At 39.6% G+C, this 18,199-nt stretch overlaps 2 protein-coding genes across 3 annotated transcripts; both read right to left on the bottom strand.

Moving 5' to 3' along the window:
* Positions 1 to 659: 659 nt before the first annotated feature.
* LOC124133289 (zinc finger protein 420-like) lies at positions 660 to 16,769 on the bottom strand. The gene is made up of 3 exons (XM_048401323.1): positions 15,302 to 16,769; positions 7,964 to 8,548; positions 660 to 2,825 (listed from the first exon to the last, which is right to left on the bottom strand). The coding sequence occupies exons 1-3, from the start codon at positions 16,767 to 16,769 to the stop codon at positions 1,228 to 1,230; spliced, it is 3,651 nt and encodes a 1,216-aa protein (XP_048257280.1). The 3' UTR covers positions 660 to 1,227.
* On the bottom strand, positions 6,593 to 9,492 carry LOC124133287 (zinc finger protein 501-like). 2 transcript variants are annotated; one of them, XM_046497644.2, is made up of 2 exons: positions 9,395 to 9,492; positions 6,593 to 8,548 (listed from the first exon to the last, which is right to left on the bottom strand). In XM_046497644.2, the coding sequence occupies exon 2, from the start codon at positions 8,517 to 8,519 to the stop codon at positions 7,227 to 7,229; it is 1,293 nt and encodes a 430-aa protein (XP_046353600.2). In that variant the 5' UTR covers positions 8,520 to 8,548; positions 9,395 to 9,492; the 3' UTR covers positions 6,593 to 7,226. The 2 variants fall into 2 exon arrangements, with proteins under 2 accessions (XP_046353600.2, XP_048257140.1); XM_048401183.1 differs by lacking the exon at positions 9,395 to 9,492 and adding an exon at positions 9,242 to 9,388.
* Positions 16,770 to 18,199: the final 1,430 nt, after the last annotated feature.

Below are 18,199 nucleotides of genomic sequence, written 5' to 3'. Positions count from 1 at the left end.
CAGTGAGGTGTTCCCAAAAAATATCCGAAACCATAATTGAGTGAGTGAGTGAGATGGGTGGTTCACCATTAGTCATGGGAAGTAAACCTTGTCCTAATACGTGTATCATATTTTGACTTATTCCTTGAGAAGATGTCACATCTGACTTTTAAACAGGGATTTATTTCACCAGACCCGAGTCATTGAAAACTTCAAGACTCAAAACACCGACAGCAGCGCCTGGATCCACAATTGATGAAACTACCTGTTCTCCCAAACTTCAACAACTATTGTCTACTCCTAAAGTCTCAGTGTTCAGAAACCTCAGCAGATTTGTCTCCTGTATACTTCCTAACTTTTAGTGTATATTCTTATTCTCATGCGAGAGTCCTCTGTTAATCAAATGACTTTCTTGCATCTATGTCCATGTACCACTGTGAGTGGTTATATGTGGAAAAAAAAACTATGTCTGTGTCTATGACGACACCAACCACTACCAATGAGGTAATTATAGGATCAAAGATGAACCGTGAATGACTAGTCAATACGCTCCTTTGTGCGAAGGAGAACCTGCCAGCATGAGGTAGCTAAATGTCCTAACACACCAAGTAATTGGCGCAAGCTTAGACAAGTTGGAAATCAGGTAATATCGATGGTAAGAAAAGCAAAAACAGTTTATAGAATCAAAACCCAGAAATGGATCTTATTTATTATGCACATTTCTCCATTGCAGTGTATAGAAGCCTTCACTTCAGAGTGTAACCTGCATATAGTTTGCATATTTCCTCTCTCACAAAAATCGGGCAAATGTAAAGCATGAATCTTTTGAATTGACAATGAAATAAGTAAAGGTCAGTATGAAAATAAAATCACCGAAACGGAGTATCGGAAAGTCTGGTCCAACTTTAGTGAATTGTTTCTGCAACTGACATCGTCGTCCTATTAGTGAAGGGCAACGGCCCCAAATGATTGCCGAAAATGGCCCATATTTTACATAAATATACTGATACATTGAAATAATTTTTTTACTTTCACAACCTTTTCTCATGTGGTCATAATCAACGATTTTGAGTAATAATAATTAACATGTTGAAAAATGGGGGGTTAGCATACACTTGTCTCATCTCCTTGAAGATATTTTTTTAAATAATAATAAAACGTATACATATGGAGGGAGTCTAATCTGGAGCCTGCGGCATCTGTAGTTATGCAGATCAGATGGAATATTCACTAATGAAATTAACGGATTTAACTGTGAATCCTCATGTGTGACTTCAGGCTACCTGACTGTGCAAATCCTTTCCCACATTCAACACACTGATATGGCGTGACTCCACTGTGAATCCTCATGTGTTTCTTCAGATTTCCCGAGAGAGCAAATGTTTTCTCACACACAATGCACTGATAAGGCTTGAGTCCACTGTGAATCCTCATGTGTGTGTTCAGGATACATGACTCTGTAAATGTTTTCTCACACACAATGCACTGATAAGGCTTGATTCCACTGTGACTACTCATGTGAGACTTCAGGCTACGTGATTGTGTAAATGCTTTCCCACATTCACCACACTGATAAGGCTTGATTCCACTGTGAATCCTCATGTGTCTCTGCAGAGTACCTGATACTGTAAATGTTTTCTCACACACAATGCACTGATAAGGTTTGATTCCACTGTGTATTCTCATGTGTGTCCGCAGATGACATGATCGTGTGTAGGTTTTCCCACATTCAACACACTGATAGGGCTTGATTCCACTGTGAGTCCTCATGTGTGACTTCAGGTCACATGGTCGTGTAAATGTTTTTCCACATTCACTGCACTGGTGTGGCTTGATTCCACTGTGAATCCTCATGTGTGTCTGCAGATCATCCGATCGTTTAAACGTGTTCCCACATTCGGCACACTGATAAGGCTTGACGCCACTGTGAATCATCATGTGTTTCTGTAGATCACATGATCGTGTAAATGTTTTCCCACATTCGACACACTGATAAGGCTTGACTCCACTGTGAATCATCATGTGTGTCTGCATGTTACATGACTTTGTGAACTTTTTGCCACATTCCACACACTGATAAGGCTTGATTCCACTGTGGATCATCATGTGTCGCTGCAGGTTACCCGAGTCTGTAAATCCTTTCCCACATTCAACACACTGATAAGGCTTGACTCCACTGTGAATCCTCATGTGTTTCTGCAGACTACTTGATGCTGTAAATGTTTTCCCACATTCACCACACTGATAAGGCTTGATTCCACTGTGAATCCTCATGTGTGTCTTCAGAGTACCCGATTCTGTAAATGTTTTCTGACACACAATGCATTGATGAGGTTTGATTCCACTGTGAATCCTCATGTGTTTCTTCAGGTCACCTGATTGTGCAAATGTTTTCCCACATTCAACACACTGATAAGGCTTGACTTCACTGTGACAAAGCATGTGCCTTTTCAAGTTACGTGATTTCGCAAATGTTTTTCCACACTCACTGCACTGAGACTGCTTCGCTGGGCCACCACAATATATATATTGCTTGCGATCACCTGTTTCATGCATGTCAGTAACAGAGTATTTCTGGAGATCACCTGTTTCCAGCATGTCAGTAACAGAGTGTTTCTTGAGATCACCTGTCTCCTGCGTGTCAGTAACAGAGTGTTTCTTGAGATCACCTGTTTCCTGCATGTCAGCAACAGAGCGTTTCTTGCGGCCACCTTTCCCCAACAATTCTCTCTCATAGTCCATGACAACATGTGTTTCAGTAACAAAGCCAGGATTCTGTGGTTGGCTTTGCACTTCCGTTATCATTGTGTGGATGTTATGGTGTTCACTGAAAGAATAATAAAGTTGTCACTTTCCTTTATCATGTCAATGCATTTCATGAATATGTGTCCATAAAAAACAACAACTTATAACAATTAGAGCTGAGACTATACACCATTTGATGACAATAAAATACCCGATACTGGAAACATGGTTAATGTTTTTTTCCACTTTCTTCTCACTGATAATATCTTAGCTCAGTATTTCAATATCCAAAACAAAGGGCAGCATGCCAACATAGTGATTTGAAATAGTCCTTTCTATAAACTCAAATGGAAGTGTCTTCAGTTGATTAATTGCTGTTTCATGACCACTGTTGTATTTTTCAAGGGCAATCCTGTGATAAAATGAATACACATCGATTTGTTGGAAAGTTATGTAGAAATGGTATATGCCACAACAATCAAGTCTTTGAAAAACATTTAGAAGTGATACACATAAAGAAGAGAATTTATGGATGACAAGTTCTTTATTATGAGGAACACAACGTTTCGGAGTATATGCTTTCTCCTTCAGCAGGTGAATGAAAAATAGTTACAAATAATGAATATATTCAACTTTAGTATTATCCCAATTAGCCCCGACTTCTATTTGTATATTTCCATGACCAAAATATATGAATTATTTCTTCCATTTTTAGATCTTGTATTTTATATATTTGAATTACATTTATATTTTCTTTATAATGCTTCGCCGTTACCGGTTAATGTCTTATGCAAATACATGGATTTTCATATGAATTAAGTCCAGAGGGAAAAAATGAGTCATTATCGTCGAAATGTGCTTCATCAAATTGCTACAATAAAGATGCTAACGTTATTTTATTAATGTGGTCGTTCAGTCTCAAGTATTATGTATGCGATTTTGTGACAATAGCGAGCTGACACGAAATATTAACGCACATATCGCTGTTGAAAATGGGCTGTGTGTCACTGTTTACATTTCGCCCATGTAACGAGGCCTTTCGCGTCTCGAAACAGCTTTCAAAATGTTTTCCTTCACTCAAATTAACAACGAGCGTGACGAATACATTGCGACATGAAAATGTCAACATTTTCAAACCACCCGTCCCGCTCATTTCTATAGTAAGTACATAAACAGCTGATAGTGCCCGCCATGTTTCTTTGTCCAGTGGAGGCCGCCATATTGTGGGGTCATGGCCTGGGTCAGAGTAGCGCAAGCGCAGCATACACAGGGAACCAGGCTGAAGGGCAGCCTCCCGTCATTAACAAACGAGACACAACTCTATAAGCAGTCGTTATCAAATGATGTACCTTCGAAGTTATTAGCGATGTAACCCTGTATCTGTTGCAGTCACTTTCATTCGCGTGTCACCGTTGTGTGTGACCATCCGGGTCTACATACATATTGCAACCATAGTCTCTGATTGAGGCGCGTGTGTAGCTATTTTTAGAATAGACTGTTACCTTGCCATTGGCCTAAACAGAAGCAGGGGACCAGTCATTGTCCTGTAATGCGTGGCTCACTGATCCTGTGACGTTTAATTCTTAATTACACCAGTACACGTATTTGACATTTTCCGTGCGTGCTGTTATAATAATTGCACACCTTCCGATTGACGCATTTTACAAACCCCGTTTTGAAGGATGAGGGAAAAGTTTTATTGAGGTAATTGAAATTTTAGACATGTGTAAAATACCTCCATTTCTTTCTTTGTCACTTTCTTTCGAGTGTGGCATTTGAGTATATATCCTACCGACATTGCGGGGTACAATATATGGTGGCGTAGGGGCGTTAGTGTAGCTATTTTTAGAATAAGTTGGTATCCTGCTCTTCATTTCAACAGAAGCCGGATGCCCAGTGGTCTAAGGCGCCGCGATTTGCAGAGTTGCGTCCCTTGCCCACGCCAGAAACCTATGATTGTGGGTTCGAATCCCGGTTCGCCCCAATTATGTTTCTAGGTTTGTCAGCCCGTGTTCGTGGGTTTCACCGAAGTAGTAAACGCCTGAGACCTGCATCACTTCGGGCTTTCCTCCCACATTAAGCTGACACGCGGCGATATAACTGAACTCTTAGAAATCAGGTAGGAATTTTTTCCCGCCTGCCTTTCTTTTCGTTATATCATAACATTTTACAATAACATGCTAAAGCTCCAGAATGGCAATCAATGTATACCTTGGTCTCCTTGGTAATCCTATATACTCCAGTATATTTATCCCTAGGCTGTGTAACAACAGGTGTGTCGCACATGGGATGTGTATCTAATAACCACCAATATGAAGCCTGACTTTGCTATTATTTTCTAAGCTTGTGGCGATGCAGTTTTACCTAATAACAATAAGACCCATGCTGGTTGAAGAGGTCTCCTGGATTAAGGCCAAAGAAACACGTATATAAACGTAAATATTAACTTGAAATCAAAGATGAGCTATCATCAATATTTTGTAGGAAAGGTTTCCATGCATATTGATACCTAGTGAGTGAGTGAGTGGGTGAGTGAGTGAGTAACTGAAAATAATCCGAGTATGGGGTAGTATTCAAAACAAGAAGACAAGAAGACCTAGAAGACATTCTCAACCTATATGCGCGATTGAATTTTCCAATAACCTTGTAACACTGTAGCAAATGTTCTATCGCGTGGATTGATGTGGGCCCAGCTCCGTGCATTACAATCATGTAATAATGATTCCTCATCAACAGTGCAGTTTTCCAAGAGAACCTTGAAATATTTTCTCCATTGACAAACCTGAAATAAAACATATGCACAAATCAATATTAGACGTCTCCAATACGAAAACTGCAGTTTTGTTATTGGATAGGAAAGAAATTGACTATTGACATTGGCATTTACTGTGCTAACGTATCCTCCTGTGAATAAAAGGTAGCATTTTGTTCATGCGTGTGGTTCATTTCTTTGACACTGGGATTGTCATGCCCGTCTCCCATTTTGTCAAGTTGAGATTGAGTAATTGGATTGTCTGTTGCAAGACAGGGAGTGGGTTAGTTGCTCTATCATTTGGTCTAAGTATTAAATAGTTAATGACTTTCTTTTCTTTGCTTGGAAATTGAACACCTTTCCATCAACTGCACCTAACTGTTGACCACCCGTGCTTATTCGGTTTTAATATATATATAAGTATAACCAACATGTCTCAATATTACTTGATGAATATACTTTTGCTTCTATTATTTTTTGTTAGAGCGGTATTAACATAATTGGTCCATTTGAAAATCACCAATAGTGATGGGACGTAAAACTTGTCCTAAAACTGGTATTATATTTTGACTTATTCCTTGAAGAGATGTCACATCTGACTTTTAAACAGGGATTTCTTTCACCAGACCCGAGTCATTGAAAACTTCAAGACTCAAAACACTGACAGCAGCGCCTGGATCCACAATCGATGAAACTACCTGTTCTCCCAAACTTCAACAACTATTTTCTACTCCTAAAGTCTCAGTGTTCAGAAACCTCAGCAGATTTGTCTCCTGTATACTTCCTAACTTTTAGTGTATATTCTCATTCTCATGCGAGAGTCCTCTGTTAATCAAATGACTTTCTTGCATCTATGTCCATGTACCACTGTGAGTGGTTATATGTGGAAAAAAAACTATGTCTGTGTCTATGACGACACCAACCACTACCAATGATATAATTATAGGATCAAAGATGAACCATGCATAGTCAATACGCTCCTTTGTGCGAAGGAGAACCTGCCAGCATGAGGTAGCTAAATGTCCTAACATACCAAGTCATTGGCGCAAGTTTAGAATGTTAGAAATCTGGTAATATCGATGGTAAGAAAAGCAAAAACAGTTTATAGAATCAAAACCCAGATATGGATCTTATTTATTATGCACATTTCTCCATTGCAGTGTATAGATGCCTTCACTTCAGACTGTAACCTGCATATGGTTTGCATATTTCCTCGATCACAAAAATCGGGCAAATGTAAAGCATGAATCTCTTGAATTGACAATGAAATAAGCAAACGTCAATATGAAAGTAAAATCACGAAAACGGAATATCGGAAAGTCTGGTCCAACTTTAGTGAATTGTTTCTGCAACTGCCATCGTCGTCCTATTAGTGAAGGGCAACGGCCCCAAATCATTGCCGAACATGGCCCATATTTTACATCAATAAACTGATACATTGAAATAAATTATTTACTTTCACAACCTTTTCTCATGTGTACATAATCAACAATTTTGAGTAATGATAGAGCAACATGTTGTTGAAAAATGGGGGGTTAGCACACACTTGTCTCATCTCCTTGAAGATATTCTTTTGAATAATAATAAAACGTATACATATGGAGGGAGTCAAATCTGGACCCTGCAACATCTGTCGTTATGCAGGTGTCAAAAGCCCATGCATGGATTAAAGGATTAACCGAAAACACGTCGCTTGGCTTAGCATATATCAGTTGTAATGTACACTCATTCACTAATGAAATTAACGGATTTAACTATGAATCCTCATGTGTCTCTTCAGGCTACCTGACTGTGAAAATCCTTTCCCACATTCAACACACTGATACGGCGTGACTCCAGTGTGAATCCTCATGTGTGTCTTCAGATTACGTGAGAGAGAAAATGTTTTCTCACACACGATGCACTGATAAGGCTTGAGCCCACTGTGAATCCTCATGTGTGTCTTCAAGTAATATGAGTCTTTAAATGTTTTCTCACACACGATGCACTGATAAGGCTTGATTCCACTGTGACCACTCATGTGTGACTTCAGGCTACGTGATTGTGTAAATGTTTCCCCACATTCAACACACTGATAGGGCTTGATCCCATTGTGAATCCTCATGTGTGTCTTCAGAGTGCCCGATTCTGTAAATGTTTTCTCACACACAGTGCACTGATGAGGTTTGATTCCACTGTGTATTCTCATGTGTGTCCGCAGAACATATGATTCAGTGTATGTTTTCCCACATTCAACACACTGATATGGCTTGATACCACTGTGAGTCCTCATGTGTCTCTTCAGAGTACCCGATTCTGTAAATGTTTTCTCACATACACTACACTTATAAGGTTTGTTTCCACTGTGAATCCTCATGTGTTTCTTCAGGTCACCTGATTGTACAAATGTTTTCCCACATTCAACACACTGATAAGGCTTGACTTCACTGTGACAAAGCATGTGCCTTTTCAAGTTACGTGATTTCGTAAATGTTTTTCCACACTCACTGCACTGAGACTGCTTCGCTGGGCCACCACAATACTTGTGCTGTTTGCGATCACCTGTTTCAAGCGTGTCAGTAACAGAGTGTTTCTTGAGATGACCTGTTTCCTGCATGTCAGCAACAGATAGTTTCTTGAGATGACCTGTTTCCTGCATGTCAGCAACAGATAGTTTCTTGAGATGACCTGTTTCCTGCATGTCAGCAACAGATAGTTTCTTGAGATGACCTGTTTCCTGCATGTCAGCAACAGATAGTTTCTTGAGATGACCTGTTTCCTGCATGTCAGCAACAGATAGTTTCTTGAGATGACCTGTTTCCTGCATGTCAGCAACAGATAGTTTCTTGAGATGACCTGTTTCCTGCATGTCAGCAACAGATAGTTTCTTGAGATCACCTGTTTCCTGCGCGTCGGCAACAGAGTGTGTCTTGAGATCTACTGACTCCTGCGTGTCAGTTTCAGAGTGTTTCTTGCGGTCCCCTTTCCCCAACAATTCTCCCTCATGGTCCATGACTACATGTGTTTCAGTAACAAAGTCAGGATTCTGTGGTTGGCTTTGCATTTCCGTTACTGTGGATGTTATGGTGTTCACTGAAAGAATAATAAAGCTCTCACTTTCCTTTATCATGTCAAGGCATTTCCTGAATATTTGTCCATAAAAGCAACTTATAACAATTAGAGCTGAGACTATACACCATTTGATGACAATAAAATAAATGTTTTTCCACATTAAACACACTGATAATATCTTAGCACAGTATTTCCATTTCCAAAACAAAGGGTAGCATGCCAACATAGTGATTTGAAATAGTCCTTTCTAAAAACTCAAATAGAAGTGTCTTCAGTTGACAATATTTGAATAGTTGAAATAATTGAAAAATATGGTGTGTGTCAGTGTTTACATTTCGCCCATGTAACGAGGCCTTTCGTGTCTCAAAACAGCTCACAAAATGTTTTCCTTCACTCAAATTAACAACGAGCGTGACGAATACATTGCGGCATGAAAATGCCAACATTTTCAAACCACCCGTCCCGCTCATTTCTATAGTAAGTACATAAACAGCTGATAGTGCTCGCCATGTTTCTTTATCTTGAGGAGGCCGCCATATTGTGGGGTCATTGCCTGGGTCAGAGTAGCGCAAGCGCAGCATACACAGGGAACCAGGCTGAAGCTCAGCCTTCCCGGACAACCACAGTCTTATCAGTGCAGTGAAATGGATCAATAACTACCGTCATTAACAAACGTGACACAACTCTATAAGCAGTCGTTATCAAATGATCTACCTTCGAAGTTATTAGCGATGTAACCCTGTATCTGTTGCAGTCACTTTCATTTGCGTGTCACCGTTGTGTGTGACCATCCGGGTCTACATACATATTGCAACCATAGTCTCTGATTGAGGCGCTTGTGTAGCTATTTTTAGAATAGACTGTTACCTTGCCATTGGCCTAAACAGAAGCAAGGGACCAGTCATTGTCCTGTAATGCGTGGCTCACTGATCCTGTAACGTTAAATCTTTAATGACACCTGTACACGTATTTGGCATTTTCCGTGTGTGCTGTTATAACAAGTACACACCTTCCGATTGACGCATTTTAGAAAACCCGTTTTGAAGGATGAGGGAAAAGTTTTATTGAGGTAATTGAAATTTTAGACGTGTGTAAAATACCTCCATTTCTTTCTTTGTCACTTTCTTTCGAGTGTGGCATTTGAGAATATACTACCGACATTGCGGGGTACATTATATGGTGGCGTAGGGGCGTCGGTGTAGCTATTTTTAGAATAAGTTGGTATCCTGCTCTTCATTTCAACAGAAGCCGGATGCCCAGTGGTCTAAGGCGCCGCGATTTGCTGTGCAGAGTTGCGTCCCTTGGGCATGCCAGAAACCTATGATTGTGGGTTCGAATCCCGGTTCGCCCCAATTATGTTTCTAGGTTTGTCAGCCCGTGCTCGTGGGTTTCACCGAAGTAGTAAACGCCTGAGACCTGCATCACTTCGGGCTTTCCTCCCACATTAAGCTGACACGCGGCGATATAACTGAACTCTTAGAAATCAGGTAGGAATTATTTAGGAGTAGTATTACAAGAAGACGCCCAGTGGCATGAACTTGTTGAGAACGTGATGTCTCACGGTAATTTGTCCTTAAAATAAAATAGATTAATGGAGGATAAATGATAACATCAGAGTTGCATACGTTCCAAGATTTATTTCAGATAAAGTGTGTCATACAATAAACATTTCAATTCAATTAATCACATAAACAACTCTAATAATTAGAATTTATATCATTACAGATCATAAACGTCTTGGTTTCTTATGACATAACTATTCATGATTAGCAGAATATAAACCAAGAAGTATTTCGCTTCAATTAATCCTATAAACATCAAATCAAATTATCATACATTACATTATATACTTATATATAAATAGTAGACCCTTGAAGATCCCGGGTAGAATACGTTTTCAGCAACCTATGCTTGCGGTAAAAGGCGATCATGCTTGTCGTAAGCGGCGACTAACGAGATCGGGTGGTCAGGCTCGCTGACTTGATTGAAGCATGTCACCGATCCCAATCACGTGGATCGATGCTCATGATGTCAATCACTGGATTTTCTGGTCCAGACTCGATGATTTACAGATCGCCGTCATAAAGCTGTAATACTACCGAACGCGGCGTTAAACAACATACAAACATAAATAGCATCAGAATAGAACTTGTTAAAAAGTGGTAAAATAACCAAAACAACATATAGGATTCGCCATGTCAACGTCAGACTGAAATGGTGCAACATCAATGATGGACGTATTTGTAGATGTTTTGCAGAAATACAGTTTCGTGGTTCTCTAATATTAGGGTCATAAAATATTTTGTGCTGAGCTCGCATACGAGCGTTTTGCATTCAACTACAAACATTAAGTTACATGTATATTCGTAATTCCCGTAAGGAACAAGGCGACCCATAAAGATCCGGGGTAGAATAGGTCTTTAGCAACTCATGCTTGCCGTAAAAGGTGACTATGCTTGTCGTAAAAGGCAACTAACGAGATCAGGTGGTCAGGCTCCCTGACTTCGTTGATGTATGTCATCGATCCCAATTGCGTGGATCGATGCTCATGATATTAATCACTGGATTGTCTGGTCCAGACTCGATTATTTACAGATCGCCGTCATATAGCTGGAATATTGCTGAGTGCGGCGTTAAACAACAAACCAACCAACCAACAAGGAACACGCCTGACTGTAATTCATTTGTTTTCTTGTACATACACGCAACGCGAACATGCATTGTAGTGGCCCCTGAAATATATGTACAACATTCCCTATGGACTGTGCGACCAGAACCTTCTCGTAGAAGTAGTATACACAATATGACATAATCATTAGAAGAGTTTAGTCAGTGACCCATGAACATGAATTGTTTTTTCCAATGTCAACCAACACATGACAACAGGGTTGACCACAATACACATTATCAACATATATGCACGACTGTGCTTTCCTATGACGTTGTGATAATTGAATCATCTGACATCGTGGTAAATGATCCACAGCATGTGCTACCTCCATGCATATAGCATCATGTAATCATCAACCTGAAATAAAACACATTCAAAAGTCAATATTAGAGGGATCCGCTTCAACACTGCATCTGCAGTGTTGTAACTGAAAAGGAAACGAAATACAACAATTAACATGAAACAGTAGTCAAAATAGACTGAGGTGTCTAACGCTTGCGCGTCTATTTATTTTAATGACTTCTGTATCATGTAGTCACGAATCAACCCTTTGGGATATTAGATTCGGTTCTTATGTAACCTTTTGTAAATTGGCATTTCCCCTGTGAATCTTGTATTTCACCCTATTGAATATTTTATTAGCAAGAATTCGTTTTAACTATGAAAAACGTCATACTCTTGTAAATCAAAGGTGGGATTCTGTGCCTGCGTGGGGGTTACTTTCTGTGACGCCTGGGTTGTCATATCCATATCCGTATCAGATCTGTGAGGTTCAGACGAAGTAACTTTATTGTCGGGAGCTACAAGTGGAAGTGGATTTGTTGGCCTAGCTTTTGGGTTAAGAAAACCTTTGAGCTGGTACGTAACATAGGGCATTTCATTTGTATCGTCATATTGCGTTAAGAGCTTTCGAATAGTCTCCTCTGGGGTTGGAGGTTACACAAAGACACCACGTTTGATCGGAAAACTACCGGAACCTACTAACCAATTAAAGATCTCTTGATTAAATGGCGACAACAACACTGAAGCAATCCCGTAATTATTCTGTAAATATCGTCGCTTTATTGATTTCTGCTTTTCTTTTCGTCATATCATAACATTTTACAATAACATGCTAAAGCTCCAGAATGACAATCAATGTATACCTTGGTCTCTGTGGTAATCCTATATACTCCAGTATATATATCCCTAGGCTGTGTAACAACAGGTGTGTCGCACATGGGATGTGTATCTAATAACCACCAATATGAAGCCTGACTTTGCTATTATTTTCTAAGCTTGTGGCGATGCAGTTTTACCTAATAACAATAAGACCCATGCTGGTTGAAGAGGTCTCCTGGATTAAGGCCAAAGAAACACGTATATAAACGTAAATATTAACTTGAAATCAAAGATGAGCTATCATCAATATTTTGTAGGAAAGATTTCCATGCATGATGGTACCTAGTGAGTGAGTGAGTGAGTAACTGAAAATAATCCGAGTATGGGATAGTATTCAAAACAAGAAGACAAGAAGACCTAGAAGACATTCCCAACCTATATGCGCGATTGTATTTTCCAATAACCTTGTAACACTGTAGCAAATTATCTATCGCGTGGATTGATGTGGGCCCAGCTCCGTGCATTACAATCATGTAATAATGATTCCTCATCAACAGTGCAGTTTTCCAAGAGAACCTTGAAATATTTTCTCCATTGACAAACCTGAAATAATACATATGCACAAATCAATATTAGACGTCTCCAATACGAAACCTGCAGTTTTGTTATTGGATAGGAAAGAAATTGACTATTGACATTGGCATTTACTGTGCTAACGTATCCTCCTGTGAATAAAAGGTAGCATTTTGTTCATGCGTGTGGATCATTTCTGTGACACTGGGATTGTCATGCCCGTCTCCCATTTTGTCAAGTTGAGATTGAGTAATTGGATTGTCTGTAGCAAGACAGGGAGTGGGTTAGTTGCTCTATCATTTGGTCTAAGTATTATATAGTTGTCAACGTGCATGTTGACGGGGAATTAGCTCTTGGGGGAATAAAGGACAAAATCGACATCACTGTCCCGGAACGCTTTATGCACAACATGTAAACAATAAACAACAATTGCACAATGAGCGGAATACCTGCTCTGACAACACAAACACAGCAATGAGCAGACTTTCCAGCTCAGGCGTACAAGAGGTGAGCGGAGCTCCAGCTCACCTCAGGGCGTTTCCTACGAGCAGCATATCCTGCTCGAGGTCGTCCCTATGCCAGCACTCGGAATACCAAGCCTGACTAACACCCCAGTAACTGTGTAATGGTAGCATATATATAGTAATGAACAACAATGGACAGACAAAGAGACAACGACGTTGCTTTGGACATATGGGCGTGATTAACAAACACAGTTCATGGGATGATCAATTAGGGCAATAAATGCCATACTATAAAAAGCAGTAGTTAAAGGGAAGTGATATGGTAGTCCAGGCTGACTGACAGTCAAAATACAATGAAATGTTGGTGAGGATTAACAACGGGGATTAGCGCCTAAAACGTAGTGACAATTAAGTTATGGAGACATGGCTACAGGGTAAATTGCCCTTGAAGTCAAATGTACTGCAGACAATGGTAGTCATAAATCAGTCGCTATGACATAGTTAATGACTTTCTTTTCTTTTCTTGGAAATTGAACACCTTTCCATCAACTGCACCTAACTGTTGACCACCCGTGCTTATTCGGTTTTAATATATATATATAAGTATAACCAACATGTCTCAATATTACTTGATGAATATACTTTTGCTTCTATTATTTTTTGTTAGAGCGGTATTAACATAATTGGTCCATTTGAAAATCACCAATAGTGATGGGACGTAAAACTTGTCCTAAAACTGGTATTATATTTTGACTTATTCCTTGAAGAGATGTCACATCTGACTTTTAAATAGGGATTTATTTCACCAGACCCGTGTCATTGCAAACTTCAAGACTCAAAACACTGACAGCAGCGCCTGGATCCACAATTGATGAAACTACCTGTTCTCCCAAACTTCAACAACTATTTTCTACTCCTAAAGTCTCAGTGTTCAGAAACCTCAGCAGATTTGTCTCCTGTATACTTCCTAACTTTTAGTGTATATTCTCATTCTCATGCGAGAGTCCTCTGTTAATCAAATGACTTTCTTGCATCTATGTCCATGTACCACTGTGAGTGGTTATATGTGGAAAAAACTATGTCTGTGTCTATGACGACACCAACCACTACCAATGATATAATTATAGGATCAAGGATGAACCGTGAATGAATAGTCAATACGCTCCTTTGTGCGAAGGAGAACCTGCCAGCATGAGGTAGCTAAATGTCGTCACATACCAAGTCATTGGCGCAAGTTTAGAAAGTTAGAAATCTGGTAATATCGATGGTAAGAAAAGCAAAAACAGTTTATAGAATCAAAACCCAGAAATGGATCTTATTTATTATGCACATTCCTCCATTGCAGTGTATAGAAGCCTTCACTTCCGAGTGTAACCTGCATATAGTTTGCATATTGTCTCTCTCACAAAAAGCTGGCAAATGTAAAGCGTGAATCTCTTGAATTGACAATGAAATAAGCAAACGTCAATATGAAAATAAAATCACGAAAACGGAGTATCGGAAAGTCTGGTCCAACTTTAGTGATTGTTTCTGCAACTGACATCGTCGTCCTATTAGTGAAGGGCAACGGCCCCAAATGATTGCCGAAAATGGCCCATATTTTACATAAATATACTGATACATAGAAATGAATTATTTACTTTCACAACCTTTTCTCATGTGTACATAATCAACAATTTTGAGTAATGATAGAGTAACATGTTGTTGAAAAATTGGGGGTTAGCATACACTTGTCTCATCTCCTTGAAGATATTTTTTTAAATAATAATAAAACGTATACATATGGAGGAAACCAAATCTGGACCCTGCGACATCTGTCGTTATGCAGAGCAGATGGAATACACCGACCTCCAGGTGTCAAAAGCCCATGCATGGATTAAAGGATTAACCGAAAACACGTCGCTTGGCTTAGCATATATCAGTTGTAATTTACAGTCATTCACTAATGAAATTAACGGATTTAACTGTGAATCATCATGTGTCTCTTCAGGCTACCTGACTGTGCAAATCCTTTCCCACATTCAACACACTGATACGGCGTGACTCCAGTGTGAATCCTCATGTGTGTCTTCAGATTACGTGAGAGAGAAAATGTTTTCTCACACACGATGCACTGATAAGGCTTGAGTCCACTGTGAATCCTCATGTGTGACTTCAAGTAATATGAGTCTTTAAATGTTTTCTCACACACGATGCACTGATAAGGCTTGATTCCACTGTGACCACTCATGTGTGACTTCAGGCTACGTGATTGTGTAAATGTTTCCCCACATTCAACACACTGATAGGGCTTGATCCCACTGTGAATCCTCATGTGTGTCTTCAGAGTGCCCGATTCTGTAAATGTTTTCTCACACACAATGCACTGATGAGGTTTGATTCCACTGTGTATTCTCATGTGTGTCCGCAGGATACCAGATACACTAAATCCTTTCCCACATTCGACACACTGATAAGGCTTGACGCCACTGTGAATCATCATGTGTTTCTGTAGATCACATGATCGTGTAAATGTTTTCCCACATTCGACACACTGATAAGGCTTGACTTCACTGTGAATCCTCATGTGTGTCTGCATGTTACATGACTTTGTGAACTCTTTGCCACATTCAACACACTGATAAGGCTTGATTCCACTGTGAGTCCTCGTGTGTCGCTGCAGGTTACCCAAGTGTGAAAATCTTTTCTCACATTCAACACACTGATAAGGTTTGACTCCACTGTGAGTTCTCATGTGTTTCTGCAGACTACTTGATGATGTAAATGTTTTCTCACACACACTACACTTATAAGGCTTGATTCCACTGTGAATCCTCATGTGTGTCTTCAGAGTACCCGATTCTGTAAATGTTTTCTCACACACAATGCATTGATGAGGTTTGATTCCACTGTGAATCCTCATGTGTTTCTTCAGGTCACCTGATTGTACAAATGTTTTCCCACATTCAACACACTGATAAGGCTTGACTTCACTGTGACAAAGCATGTGCCTTTTCAAGTTACGTGATTTCGTAAATGTTTTTCCACACTCACTGCACTGAGACTGCTTCGCTGGGACACCACAATACTTGTGCTGCTTGCGATCACCTGTTTCATGCGTGTCAGTAACAGAGTGTTTCTTGAGATCACCTGTTTCACGCGTGTCGGGGACAGAGTGTTTCTTGAGATCACCTGTTTCCTGCGCGTTGGCAACAGAGTGTGTCTTGAGATCTACTGACTCCTGCGTGTCAGTAACAGATAGTTTCTTGAGATCACCTGTCTCCTGCATGTCAGCAACAGAGTGTTTCTTGAGATCACCTGTTTCCTGCATGTCAGTTTTAGAGTGTTTCTTGCGGCCACCTTTCCCCAACAATTCTCTCTCATAGTCGATGACTACATGTGTTTCAGTAACAAAGCCAGGAATCTGTGGTTGGCTTTGCACTTCCGTTATCATCGTGCGGATGTTATGGTGTTCACTGAAAGAATAATAGAGTTCTCACTTTCCTTTATCATGTCAAGGCATTTCCTGAATATTTGTCCATAGAAAATAACAACTTATAACAATTAGAGCTGAGACTATACACCATTTGATGACGATAAAATTCCCGATACTGGAAACATAGTAAATGTTTGTCCACATTCAACACACTGATAATATCTTAGCACAGTATTTCCCCTATTAAAACAAAGGGTAGCATGCCAACATAGTGATTTGAAATAGTCCTTTCTATAAACTCAAATGGAAGTGTCTTCAGTTGATTAATTGCTGTTTCATGACCACTGTTGTATTTTTAAAGGCCAATGGCTATTGTGTCAACCTGTGATAAAAAGAATACACATGGATGTGTTGGAAAGTTATGTAGAAATGGTACATGCTATAACAATCAAGTCTTTGAAAAACATTTAGAAGTGATACACATGAGGAAGATAAATTTATGGATGTCAACTTCCTTATTTTGAGGAACACAACGTTTCGGATTATATGCTTTCTCCTTCAGCAGGTGAATAAAAAATAGTTACAAATAATGAATATATTCAACTTTAGTATTATCCCAATTAGCCCGACTTCTATTTGTATATTACCATGATGAAAATATATGAATTATTTCTTCCAGAGAGAGAGAGAAAGAGAGAGAGAGAGATTCATCTATAATGAACGGAGGCAACACTTCATTATTTTCCTCTTTACACATTCGAACGACCGTTGTCAACTTATTTTAAGTGGTCCTGTTACGCTATATTTTGTATGGTGAGAAATTTGGCGTTTAGAATTATATTAGATCAGATTCAGTGTACACAGGCTCATGCCACAGCAAATTTAACAGGGGATGTGGGGAGAGAGTATTTGAATTACATTTATATTCATATGAATAAAGTCCAGAGGAAAAAAATGAGGCATTATCGTCGAAATGTGCTTCATCAAATTGCTACAATAAAGATGCTAACGATATTTCATTAATGTGGTCGTTCAGTCTCAAGTATTATGTGACACGAAATATTAACGCACATATCGCTGTTGAAAATGGGTGTGTGTGTCACTGTTGACATTTCGCCCATGTGACGAGGACCTACAGCTTACAAAATGTTTTTCTTCACTCAATCAACAACGAGCGTGACGAATACGTTGCGACATGAAAATGCCAACATTTTCAAACCACCCGTCCCGCTCATTTCTATAGTAAATAGAAAATTTTAGACGTGTCAAATACCTTCATTTCATTCTTTGTCAGTGAGTACACACTACCGGCATTGCGGGCTACAATGGATGGTGGCGCTGGGGCGTTGGTGTAGCTATTTTTAGAATAGGCTGGTATCCTGCTCTTCATTTCAACAGAAGCGGGGTGCCCAGGTCTGAAGCGCCGCGATTTGCTGTGCAGAGTTGCG

The sequence above is a fragment of the Haliotis rufescens genome, unplaced genomic scaffold, assembly GCF_023055435.1.
Source record: "Haliotis rufescens isolate VD_foot unplaced genomic scaffold, xgHalRufe1.0.p SCAF_21, whole genome shotgun sequence".
Classification (NCBI taxonomy): domain Eukaryota; kingdom Metazoa; phylum Mollusca; class Gastropoda; order Lepetellida; family Haliotidae; genus Haliotis; species Haliotis rufescens.
Note: the sequence above shows the minus strand (reverse complement) of the source record. Positions and strands in the feature narration are given on the sequence as shown.

Coding starts and splice junctions, on each gene's coding strand:
- LOC124133287 (XM_046497644.2), bottom strand. CDS start 8,519: ATGCAAAGCCAACCACAGAATCCTGACTTTGTTACTGAAACACATGTA.
- LOC124133289 (XM_048401323.1), bottom strand. CDS start 16,769: ATGATAACGGAAGTGCAAAGCCAACCACAGATTCCTGGCTTTGTTACT. Junction 8,549..15,301: donor GAGACACATGATGATTCACA/GTTAAATCCGTT, acceptor TTATTCTTTCAG/TGAACACCATAACATCCACA. Junction 2,826..7,963: donor AGCGAAGCAGTCTCAGTGCA/GTGAGTGTGGAA, acceptor AAGGAAAGTGAC/AACTTTATTATTCTTTCAGT.